The sequence below is a fragment of the Lepisosteus oculatus genome, chromosome 4 (genome assembly GCF_040954835.1).
Source record: "Lepisosteus oculatus isolate fLepOcu1 chromosome 4, fLepOcu1.hap2, whole genome shotgun sequence".
NCBI classification, from domain to species: Eukaryota; Metazoa; Chordata; class Actinopteri; order Semionotiformes; family Lepisosteidae; genus Lepisosteus; species Lepisosteus oculatus.
The window spans coordinates 17,181,266-17,194,545 of NC_090699.1; the positions used below are offsets into that span (position 1 = coordinate 17,181,266).

At 40.8% G+C, this 13,280-nt stretch overlaps 1 protein-coding gene across 2 annotated transcripts; it reads right to left on the bottom strand.

Moving 5' to 3' along the window:
* Window positions 1–3,785: 3,785 nt before the first annotated feature.
* Window positions 3,786–12,871, bottom strand: drgx (dorsal root ganglia homeobox). 2 transcript variants are annotated; one of them, XM_006630315.3, is made up of 7 exons: window positions 12,725–12,871; window positions 12,221–12,329; window positions 10,804–10,904; window positions 9,281–9,382; window positions 7,303–7,475; window positions 6,811–6,923; window positions 3,786–5,764 (listed from the first exon to the last, which is right to left on the bottom strand). In XM_006630315.3, the coding sequence occupies exons 2-7, from the start codon at window positions 12,276–12,278 to the stop codon at window positions 5,490–5,492; spliced, it is 822 nt and encodes a 273-aa protein (XP_006630378.2). In that variant the 5' UTR covers window positions 12,279–12,329; window positions 12,725–12,871; the 3' UTR covers window positions 3,786–5,489. The 2 variants fall into 2 exon arrangements, with proteins under 2 accessions (XP_006630378.2, XP_069044959.1); XM_069188858.1 differs by lacking the exon at window positions 12,725–12,871 and having other exon boundaries at window positions 12,221–12,388.
* Window positions 12,872–13,280: the final 409 nt, after the last annotated feature.

Consider the following 13,280-nt stretch of genomic DNA (forward strand, 5'->3'; position numbering starts at 1 on the left):
ACCCTCCTCTAAAAGGAACGTTAAAAATACTTTAATTCTGATGGTGACAAACTAGACACCATGTACTGTGCTGATCTGCCAGTCAGTGCCGTGTGTGAGGATTAAAATATTGTCTTTCAGTCTGCCCTCTTGACTGGTCCTTCCTTATACACAAAAAGAGAGACTGAACTGGCCAGAGTTAAACAAACTTCATGGTAGAATGACAAGTTCAATACACAATTCCAATGTTAATTTGAACGTGAAGCAATTTCCCAAAGGCCAATTGATTCTAATCTCCATATTCTTCATAACATCATTTCACATTTGTTTGAATGGGGCTGCATGAGCAGTTTTATTATGGCCGTGTTAAAAACAGTCTGAATAATTAGCATTTCAATTTGGGTCCTAATAGCATAGACCGATAGACATTCACAATTATCAGAATTTGGTATCTTACACTTCACAGCAGTAATAATGCACTTTCTTAATTATATTTTCCAAAGTAATACCCTGATTAATTTTTTGGGGGAAAATGTCCTATTTCATTAATTAAATATCATCAGTAACCTTGGTCAGTAAGGGTGATACAGAAATAGTATATATGATTTTTTTAAACTCTATATTTTAAGATGCATGGCATCTTCGATCTACTGTATAGTGGAACAAAAGTCTCATTCCACTGCCCATCATCACTGTAAATAAACTGGAATTTCCACTTCACACCAATACATTCAGGAGTGTAATACTCCAATAAGATAGCAGATCAGCACCTATGTAACAATACAGTCAAGATCACAAGTATAATAGAGTAACACAGTCATTGCCTACAGGAAAATGTACTGTACACCCAAGACTCAGCAGAGCTTTTGTTCATTTAATGTTATTTTTGTACATACTGTACATTTTACATTGCTTTTTAGAACATTAGTACATGTAGTCAAAGTTTTCTTTATAATATCAATAATATTAATATAAGATTATTTAGTAATATAAATTAGTATTTAATAATAGATATAGAAATTAGTAATTATTTTATTTTAATTGGAGTTCTTTAAGGTATAGTTTTACTCTCATCCACATCCTCTGCCATACATGTAAGAACATAAGAACTGTTACAAACGAGAGCCTGTTTGGTGGTTAGAAGTTAATTGATCCTGAAAGAAAGCAGTCTATCGGCTTCAGCGGTATTGCTGAGTAACGTATTCCACACTTCCACGTTCCCTCATAGTCTTGTCTGTCCAAGACTAAAAAGGTCCTGCTCAGGCTTGAAAAGGTAGCCTTGCATTCTGGTTTAGAAAAGGGTTTTCTCGTGATGAAAGTGTGCACAATTTGTATTTAATAGCAACACATAATTGTTTTCTTTCTATTGCACAGATTAAAGTAAAAAAGGATCTTCCTACCTCGTCAGTCCAGTACTCCTGAACCATTTCGAAGCAGGTAGACCACTATTACCAATTCACATTTCTATTCGTCGTATTAACAGAGCTGCAGCAGACAGCGAACTGAGGAGGCTTGAGCACCAGTGCGGCCCAGGCTGCCGGTGAACACTGCTCTCTCTCGCCTGCGCAGCCCCCAGCCATGAGGACAGTGAGGAGCGATGGGGGAAAAGGAGAGGCCTAGAGGTGTGCTGGGTTCTTCTCGCCCTTGGAGACAGTCAGCAAGTGCAGCAATAAAACGGCAACCGATCATTGAAAAAAAGACCCGTTGAGTATTTTTCACGGATCATTCACTGCAGTGCTAACCAGGGGAAACTGCTGAGCAAAATAAAAAGTTGGTAGAATGAGCCTTTAAAACGAGTTCAAGAATGTAAATGCAACACAGTTGGAGTAAATCGAAGTGCATCTGTTGTTAAAAGGCAGTACATCTGTTAAGAATGTTCAGCCCAGATGAGGCCCCAGCTTTTCAGAACTGAGCTTGGAGGCCCTCTAGTGGAAGTTAAAAGCACAATTGTTTTCTTTATTTTTTTTCTGTTCATTAATCATTTAATATTCGAAATTCCGAAAGGAGTTCCGCCATCATTACAACTTTCTTTTTGCCTTTGTGCCCTGTGTCAGACATCATTGCAGGATGAAACCGAACATCTATAATCCATGAGACAACAGATCCAGCAGTAAAAGTTGTTTTAGCGCTAGCACTGTCTACACTGCTTAAGCCACCAAGTAAAGAATACAGCTCCTGCTAACAGTAACACAAAACACAGCTGCTATCAGACAGAACTGCAACTTAAATTAAGATATGGTTAAGCTGCTAATAAAGAATGCATGAATGATGCCATATACTGTATGCAATACATAGTATGTGTTTCTCACGCTGGTAAACACAACCACATAACAGTCTTGGACATCAGCTCACATGGTGTGCCCACAAAGGGGTCCTGATTGCAGTGTGCCCACAGGGTGTCAGTGATCGCAGTGTGCCCACAGGGAGGCTTGGAAAACTGGGCTGATTTGGAGGCAAAGATACTCTGTGAGCCTTACTGCTTGTGTTCCTGGGCGGGGCACTGAGACACATGGGTAGGGCTCAGCACTGCGGACAAAAGGCGTTTTTAAACTTCTATATTAATCCAGTCCAGAAATAGGAGGTTCTTGGGGATGAAACACTGGACACCCGCAATGAGAAATTAAGAAAATACAAGCAACCCTCCCCTTTTCATGATGAAGTCTACACACCTGCGTGAAAAAGGTCTGACTGGTCAATGAACAGCACAACATCAGCCCTGTCTTTTTGCTGCGTAAAAAGCTTCAGATAATTAAATCAGATTTCCACACAAAGCAAATGCCAGAATTACTGACAATATCTTGGCTTAAAATTAATGCTGTAATCTAACTAAATTTCTAAATTACTTACTTTTGTTCATGCTGAATAAGCATAAAGCTGTTATTGGAATACGTGTAAACACGAGTCAGAAACGATGCTCACTGCATTAAAGAATGCTACGTTTGTATAATTTCCACAAGGGATGAGCATAATTGATTGACTTATTGATCATTTTAAAGCACAAGAATCCAAAAGCAACGCAGACCCAACATGGAGGTAACCTGAACATCTTTATGAATAAAGTGCTCACAGTCTTTGCTGCTATGCAGCAGGATCAATCTATAATTTAAATGATAAAACAAAAACATGAATTTGTAGAATTAATTCTTATAAATCAGAGTTTGAAATCAGAAGAACGAAAGGCACAACATTGTGAAATGTGTAATTAACACATTTACAACATAGTGTAATTATATACTATGTGGAAACAACTGTTTAATTGTTTAAAATGTCAGGTAAATTTCTAAAAGTATAATATTTAGTGAAATGAGTAAACATTTGCTGATAAAAATCTTTGAAGTGCAGAAATAGCATTATACATCTAACATGACTCTCTTTTAAAGTATTTTGAAGTATGTAGCGATATGATTACTTCTTGAAGTATTTTCTAAAAGAAAAAAAATGAATCTTTTGAATGGTCTTTTGTTCTTCCCCAGTGTTACACAGATAGCCCAGGAGTAGAGAATACCTTCAACGGATGCACAGTTTTCAAAGAGTGTCTATTCAGCAGACGTTAAAAGACGCAAGGGCACTGTTCGAAAAGGAAAATTAACCTCCTGGCTTTTTGCTCAGCTCATATTCTAGAAGCTTCATTGTCCAAGTCAAGAGGCCTGCTTACGATCGGAAGGTTTCTAAGTAACTGGACTTTAGGGCACCAGCTTCTTGTTGCTTTTTACTGATCTCAAATCTCAAAGATAAATGTTGCAAGAAAAAAATACCTCATTAACTCACAAACAGTTTGGTCTGAGTAATGACAAACAATCCAGAGGTACAGCCTCAAATTGTGGTCTGTGATGCACCAGCCTGGTTTATTATCAGAGGTCATCATTACACACAACATCAGAAACCTTGGCTTCACGCCCAAAACAAAAACGATTTGATTGAAAGAAGTCCTTAAATTTATTGATATCTGAATCAAAGAAAATCCACAGCATGCCCCACATTGTTAGTTTTACTAGGATTCTTATGATTATTGTGAAAAACAACCAAACCACACAGTCTGTGCAAGTGCACAGCACACCCAGTCCTGCCAGGCCAGACTTTGACGTTATCTTGTTCTGCGGAGTCACTAGGGTGTTGCATCATGAATTATTAAATCACTATTTCGTCGTAATACATAATTTCTTATCAATTATTCATGCTAATGTGCGTGTAGTTTACTTAATTGTGTTATTGACGATCAAAAGTAATTTCCTGAAAATCCTCAAGGACACAAAATTTAATCAGCCTAACTACTTTTCATATGCAATGCTGTTAAGTATTCTTAATCTGCTCAACCATTCTCTTATTTATGTTCCTTTCCTGAAAAAAAGAATATGGAAGAATTTAATCAAACTGAATGAATTGGGAAGAATAGAGACAGTAGCTGTCTTATGATTTTAACTGTAGCAATGTAAAACAAATCTACAAAAGGAATAATAATAAAATGAAGAAGCACACTTAACAGGATGACAAGGTAGCTTTTTAAAAGGAATAATAAGTGGAGGTCCTAAAAGTAAATAAATAATAAGTCCATTTTTTTCTAGGTGTACAGGGAAATAAGTTAATAATTAATTAGAGCCAGATGGCCCAAGCAATAGGCTACAGGAGATGTACATAAATGTCTACATCTTTTTAATTGTTTTAAAATACATGTCAGTACAGGAATAAAGCCTGGCTATTGAGAACATATCGCTGAGCTGATGGTACATTGCATATTCATAATTGTCAGATGTCATGTGTGAAGCACAACTCTCTACAAAAAGAAAATCATCCTGGAACAATAAAACAAGTATGAATTGACAACAACTAACAGGAAGAAAGCAACGTCAATATTCAGCTCTCTTGACACAGAAACGCACTGCCCATTTTATAGAATGGGACCAGTAAATCCAGTTTGCAATACTGAGTGATAAGCAGCACATCTGTCAGCTGCTTTTTTTTTCGGTAAGAGGCTGCAGGATGTCTAAGAAATACTGGCTGTGGAGGTAAAGTATCTGTACAGCTGGTGACTAAGGGCCCACATAGTGTAATGGAGGGCCTCAAACACACCAGAACTTCCAGGATGGCAGCCGAACTGTTAATATCCCAGAACTGAAGTTGAACTGACGAAACGAAGTTCAATGAAGTGGAAGACCTGCCAATTTCTCCTCTTTGTGAGAATACAAACTAAACCAACGCTAAGACAGTGTCCGGTTGACTGGATAAATCTGCTTCTGCAAACCAGTTTACAGGCATGGTCCACTGGAATTGACTGCCGTTACACTTAAATTAGGAAGGGCCCAATACTGGGAGGGACTCGCTCACTAATAAATAAGCATTCGGAAGAACGAAAATCGTCCCACGCGAGGAATTGTCTTCTCGAATCCGGAAGCCGCCGGGGAACAGGTGCGCTTGTCCGGGGGAGGAATAAGCGCCCCCTGGTGTCCTGCTCTCCAGGGTCCTCTGCGCGGGCCATTTTGGTGCGGTGATGCTGTCCCGCGCGCTGGTCCCGCTCACAAGTTTCTCTTCTTCTCCGGCTGGTCCTTGGGGCGCTGTGGCTTGTCGGCGCCGCCGCCGCCGTCCTGGGCCGGGGGCTTGGCCGCTGGGCTGGGACTGGGGCTGCCGCCGGCGCCGAGGAGGTTGGCGGACTGCAGCACGGCCTCGGAGTGCTCCCGCGCCTTCATGCGCAGAGCCGCCACGCTGGCCGTCCGGTTGCTCTGGCACCCGTAGGTGGGCAGGAAGGACAGACCCATCGGGTCGGGCACACAGCAGGAACAGAGGGGCCCCCCTGAGTGGACACAGAGCAGAGCAGAGCTGCAGCGCGCGTAATGCCACAGAGTGCCGGTCGCACTTACACCAGGATAATGAAGACAGTGATGAGGGCGGCTGATAATGGCTTTGACCAGCACAGGGCATTTTCTCTTCCCACTCTGCAGGAAATTCCGAGACGGACTGCACAGAAGCTTCTGTCCGCTAGGATGCGAACAGAGCCTTTTACACAGGGCAGTCTGTGGAGGCTCTACCCTGGGCTGTTTTTTTTTTTTCTCTGCAGGAGACTTTTTAGAGTCAGCCTGGTCAGGCTGTGGACTCCCACGCATCCTAAGAAAATTATTTCAGTCACATTTCTGCCCAGGAGTTGGCTACAAACACAAACAGCAACATTCCTAATTCAGTTTAATATACCCACTCTATTGGAAAACATGATCAATAAGGCCACTTCTTGAATCATTAAAAGAGCCTTTCTGCCCGAGAACTGACTGTTCTAGTCTAGATGTACTGTACATACAGTAGCACCCTTCTTCAGCACTACATCACCGGAACCACACCTCACACCACACAGAATTAAGGAACCAAAACAGCACACTTGATATGGGAGCCTGGAGCTGACAAATAGCACCATTCTTCGTTTGATTGTCATCTTATTTCTTTTTAAAGCACTTTATTTTGCTAACACTGCACAGAACCACAGGGCTTGAGGTACCAGCTATTCATGTTTCAATGTGGGGCTGCCTCACTTAGACCTATTCGAGTTCTTCAGTGAGTTCAATTTGTTTAAATAAGGATATATGATCACTTTAGTGACTAATCCACAGCCTTGGGGTCCAATTTATTCGTTATTGTCTATATTTTCAATTTCACAGATTACAGTACAGTAAGTGATCAATACTTGGGCCACCATCAAATGGAGAATCAGCCACAACTGCTACAATATTTCGGTTCTTCTCACCGATATCGCTTCTCAATAAACTGGAAGCAGGTCAGTTATCGCTGGGCCAGTGGCTGAAGCATGGCGCCCGACTGTCACTTTTAACAGGCCAGAAGCAGAGCTCCTACCTTTTAGAGTCGCGACCTGAGACAGCGCCTGGGCGTACGTGGCTGTGTTGAGGAGAGTCCCGGGCAGGCAGGACGGGAAGAACGGACCGCCGGGACCCACAGTCCTGTTTATGCTTGAAAAGAAAACATGAGAGGGGCTTAAATTGAAGGACTGAATGCCATGACACGATAACCAGACGAGTCGACGAGGTTCAGGGAGTGCTTCCGGAAGCCGGGCTCCAGCTGCGCACTCTGCTGAACAGTTTAGCGCTCCCTATTCCAGTCCGCCTTGCTATATACAGGTACGGTAAATGAGTCCCAGCACTCCGGGTTGGTTAGCCTGCTATAGTCGGGCAGAGCGCAGGCATATTCCCTGCTGGGCTTTCTTTTCTCCTAACAAGCATGAACCCCTGTCGCACAAGTCCCCGAAACTCGCAGAACACTCATGGGTCTCTTTAAGTAACTAAAAGAACGGACTGTGCACCTCGACGCTGGATTTTTGACCGGCCGCACCTTTGCTGAATTTCCAGCGATTCTTTCTTGTTCCTGCCCTGCTCAAGGGGCGCCGGCGAGGCCATGTTGGTCGCTGGGGGGGCGCCCTCGCCCAGCGAGTCTTTGCCCCCCTCTGCGTCCGTACTCCCTCTTTCCGTTTTTCTCCATTTGGCTCTCCGGTTCTGGAACCACACCTATAAAATATGAAATTCGGGAAAAAATAAAAATAGATCTAAAGATAACTATGTATAATTTAATCCGATTTCAACGAATAATACTTAAAGTGCGGAATCATAGACACAGAGCGTTATGTATTTCTGTATAATACCCACTGTAATCTTGTTCCTCGTCACAACTTTTTCTCCCTTGTATTTTAAATGCGCTTTAAATGTCGTTCTTGGACAAGGGTTAATAAGATATTCTCAAATTCTTGGGATAAAATTGGTAGGTATTTCTATCAATTTCATAGTCTTTGTGTAAAGATATCAACGGTAATGTGTCACCTTTTCAGTTACCTCGTCGACGCCGGAAATAAAGAAACGGTTTATCCTTCCTGTTTAATTGAAGGTGCCTGACTGGACCTCACTGTACGTGACGACTTATTTTCAAACTTCGAGGACATAAATGCTGAGCATATGCAGGGAAGTTCTTGTATCTTAATTGAATGAAGGTCATTGGCTATAACAACATTTAATTGAGCAATTTTTCATTATCATATTTTAATGACTTCCCACTGACAGTTCCCCTGCTTCTGAGAGAGAAGCATGATGAAGTCGTTTATTTCCCTATTTAGTGATTGTTTGACAACATCAGATTCGATTAAGACTGGGCTTTCTAACGCATTAATCATATTTGAATAGGAAAGAGCCAATAATGAAACGCATCTCCGCAGGCTTGCGCTTATTGTGCATAGGTACAATGATGTCAACACGAGCACAAATATATATATATAGCATTCACTCAGCATAATAAAAGACAACAGTTTGCTGGCAGAACAACAATATTCAGAATTTAATTGTCACAACACTATCTCACCCCTGCACCTTCCAGCAAGAAGTCATGATCTCCTCCTTCTGAATGGTCTATAATTGCCCCATTTATCTCAATTTGCAGTTTGGTCTTAAGGCGGCAATGGCCAATTGACACTTAAAAGAAGGTCTACACACTACAACAAAAAGAAAATTTATTTTCTAATAATAATGTAAGTTTAATATCCCTGCATGCTGCCACTGATTCATGTTCAGATTTAATAATACGAATCTCGTAATCCGATTAGAGAGAAATAATTTGTTTACAATCCCTAATTTACAGCTGCGAATTCCATTATCTCTCTGCAGTCATTGGTTTTAAGCGATAGTAAGATGACCCAGGGGAACAAAAGGCAAACTATTATATTTCTTACAATTAAATCTGCGCTTGCACCAAAACCCAAAAGCAAATCTGGAATGCAGGAAATTACATATAGGACACATTGAATTTAATTACACGTGGCCATGTTTATATAACTGCAGATCTTTTTGCAGAACAAGTACAGAATATAAATTGTCAAATGCAAGACCTCCTGTACTGACCGTGTAACATCATATATATATCGGCATGTATATAATATATACTATATAATATATACTATACAATATATAATATATAATATTATCGGGAAATGTGTAAGATCCTCCTGCATCGTTAAAAGCATAGCATCTTTTATTCCTTTTTTTCGTGGCACGGAAATGAATGGAGCATCGATGTAATTTAGTGCCTTAGAGACGCGGACAAATTAGTGTAGAACATTATCAGTAGTTAATTATGAATGACCGATTAATCAACCTAATCTAATATTCCACATTATGTTGATGTTATTAAAGTGCATCGCGAAAATGACAGATTGGCTTAATTTACTTTCTTTGGCCAAACGTGCTCTGAACATTACTAATGTAAAAAAAAAAAAATAGTTTCCTTGCTCTGTAGTCTGCTCATCTTTCACTTCAGATCAACTACTCACCTGGACACGAGCCTCGGTCAGGTTTATTTTCATCGCCAGCTCTTCTCTCGTGAACACATCGGGATAATGAGTCTGTGCAAAAACTGCTTCCAAAGCCTCTAACTGAAATGAAAAGAAATGATTCGTGAGAGATGAGGCAGTCTTACTACGGATGATCCAGGAATACCTTTCAACGTCGGAATTGGTCACCACTATTTTTCAATTGTCTTAAGTCCTATGGTCCTTTTCTTTTCTTAAGTTCCTTTTTTTTAGGAAGTTATAAATCTTCTAAATAAATCTCTCAGTTCGTGTCATACATAAAAAAGTACATGTATTACAGTGCCGTAAATCCAATATGTGATTTCCTATATGTTTTCCACTTACATAAACATGTGATCATGTCCGCAGGGCTATAGAATGAAATACATGTATGCAGGAGACACGAATAATAAAGACTTTTATGAATATTGTGTCATAGAAATGCTGCTGCTATCACTGTATTAATCCACGGTTGCTCTTGTGGCTCTCTGGGTACTATGGTTGCCCACAGGAATGTCCAAATTCGAAGGTCTCCGTTATCGCCTCCTTCAGTGGAAACAGTGATCTCTGTGCCACACGCTGGCGGACCCTTACCATTGGTGAAGGCCTGTGCGGCGCTTCTTTTCCACAAGAATAATAACTGCGATTAAAAGTGGAAAATGACGACGATATGCAGGATGCGAACTTTGTCATTTTGTTGTTGTTTTTTTAATTGTCTGCTACCGACGGCCACAACTTGACCTCAGGTGGTTTATATTGGTCTCATAAGTACAGCCAAGTAAAGAAAAAATCGGAATGCTTTAAGCAGCCTTTCACAACACAAACATCAACAACAGCAATCGTAATAATGAGAATGTTCTGCTTTTGTTATGTGGGCCTCGTCGGCAGCAGCGCACATTTTCGAAGTAATTCTAAATCTAATTTCATTTAGTTCGCACCTTAGAAAACTTTCTTTCTGTGGAAAAAATTAAAATTAGAAGGGAGGCCGCGACGCAGCGGTTGTTGTCTGACACTGTCGCTGTATCATGAAAAAAAAAATAACTTCAGACCAACGCAGTATCTCAATAGCGGGCTGGTCCATGTTTTTACATAAACTTTATATAACCGACAGCAGACCATTCACAAGAAAGGGATTCGAGACATCCACATGTCTCTAGTAGTAACCACGTCACCGTTTTCTCCGTTCACTTTGTGGGCCGCACTCATTAAAAAAAAATTGCTCTAACATATTCCACACCTTTACTTTTGCTTTCTTCCTAAGGAGAACGCGATACAATAAAAAGGTCAATCAGGATGCTGCTTTAAATCCTTTCGGGCATCTAAAGACAGCAAGTTTTCTCTTGAAGGAAATCGACACATTATACACAGTGTGCAGCCAGCGCAGTCCGGCTGTGCGCGTTTCCCGGATCATGCAGAACGGCCAGCACATGACTCGTGTTCACGGGTCCGCTGAACTGACGCCCAGTGTCAGTGAAACAATGCCGGGCATGAGCGCTATTTATTACCTGCTGCAATGTGAACGTTGTTCGGTTTCTCCGTTGTTTTCTTCTTAGGAAACCATCATCGAAGTCCCCGGCAGCGTGACTCCCAAAACTGCTGGTGTTCACTGAAATGGTCAGTAAAGCACAGCAGATTTTTTTTTAACGACCGAGACAACTTTTGGCCTTCTGAGTCAAGGAACAGTAAGGACATGTTGTCTTTGAATGCAAAAGTACAAGATTTATCTGGACTAAAATACATTTTAACATTAAATCAGGAATTTATCAAGAATATAAATTTGTACATTGTAAACGTAAAAATAAGCCACGAGCGAGGGAGTTTTAGAAGCTTTATTTCCGTGAAGACAATAGAATATTAGATTATTACACCTTAAAATGCAAATAAGGCTGCAGATTGCTTCCAGGGCACAGCGTATTTAGACGGTTTGGCTATTTTAATGGTGATTTATTATTTACAAATATTTAGAATAACAACATAAAAGATTAATTTGGACAGTTGGGAGAAAGGAGGAGCGTGCCCAGATTGAATTGTCGACTAGAGGGTTGACACCAAACATCTGTGATCACTAAGACAAAAAAGAAGCGGTCGGCGCCTGAGGGCAAAACCAGCTTCTCTACAAACAAGGGAGGCAGGTGGCAAAGAGCAAGTCAAACAAACAAATAAATAAACTTTGTCTTATACAGTAGCTTCGGCAAAAACGTGCCCCTTGACACAACAGTAGAGCGATTTCCTCCAAATCTGCAGGTATTTATGCCCATTTTGAAATGCAACAAATGACATCAGATAACGTCATCCGTAAGGGATGAAACAGATCTGACTGCTCAGGTACCGGGACACATAATATTCACATGATCCGTCAGGTTCTAAGGCAATACATTTCCTGAATCAAACAGCCGGTTAATTTACTTAGAGGACACTTTCTGGACATCGTGATTTTAGTTTTCAAAATATATTTGTGGGAAAAAATATTGTGACCTACAAAGACGATGATTAGTAGATCTAGATTAAAACCTGCAATTTATCATTCGCTCTGGGCCTTCACTTTTTGTGAGTTAAGCATATTCAAGAACTTAGAATGGAACGCACAGACTGAAAGAACATTTGGAAGTGGCAAAGATGAATCGTCATTTTCAATTGGTAAATATGTGAATGACATAAAAAATGCTTATTTTAAATCCCCGCATAGATTCCCTTACTTCACAAAAAGGAATCCTGGAAAGAAAAGAGACCATGCTCTCCTCATGCAAAGAAAGAAAACAATCTTGAGAAATAAGAAAGACACGGGGATACGCAAGTACAGATCCTAAAACTGGCGTCAGGATCAAGATAACCTAGAGTCCCTTTTCGGTGCCATAGTTAGTATTCCTGTACTGATGATGCCAATCAAGTCCAGAGAACAAGCCAGGCTGGTGTTTTACTCACAGGTATTAGATCTGCAGCACTCCCCGTCCAACTGCGGTGGACAATGGAAGTAAAACATCGCGCCGTCCGGTGAGGAACTTTGTTTTACGCAGGGGGTATCGCTTCAGACCTAAAAGACCATTTCATGTGTGAAAGAAATGTAACAATAACAGACGAACTTGAGCGAGAACATCTGGAACTGTTTTTATGAGTTTGCAATAAGCCATCGGTTTCACACGCGAATGAGACACATTTTGTTCACAGATAAGACAACCCAGCCATGCAGACCTTAGATATCCCCGGTATTTACTACTGTATATTTAAGATTACAAAGTACACTGTCTGGCAGAATTAAGGTGCAGCTGAGGTACACATAACTTCAAAAATTGTATCTTGTTCAATAAGCGCTTCAAATGCTCATAGAAGGACAACAAAATTGTATGTACTGTATATATTAAATGTTTCAGTGTACTATATTTACGTATCTACTGTATCAGCAGACACCAGACAGATAACGGTACATACCTATTTTCCTGGAGCAGATTCACAGCCGCTGTTATAGCCTTTGGGAAGATGCAAGCTGCTCCTGTGCGTCTGAGCGTGTTACTGTTCCACACTCCCTCTCTCTCACACACACACACACAAAGCGAGAAAGAGAGCCCAGCCCTGGGAGTGACCAGATGTCTTTATAACTGTCTCCAGCATGTTCAGCCTCTCAGCACTTGCCTTTATAATCTCACGCATAATTGGCCTTAATCTGATTATTTCCAGCATTGTCTTCCGTGAGTGACTTGGATAGGTCCATTGGGCTTTCCAAAGACCTCACGTGGACGAGGACGTCATTTCTCAACAGTACCCAATATTTTTTAAAAAAATGTCCTTATTTCCACAATTACCAGGAGCTATGCGCCGCGATCACAAATCGTAAACATTCACGCCCTTTTTAGACAGTACGTTTTTTTTCCCCTTTCGTTTTTATATTAAAACCAAGATGACTGCTTCAGGATTTTAAATTTACTGTCAGACCCGTAATTGCACATTAGATGGGTTGGGGGGTCCACTTTACTCAGGGCTTCACTTT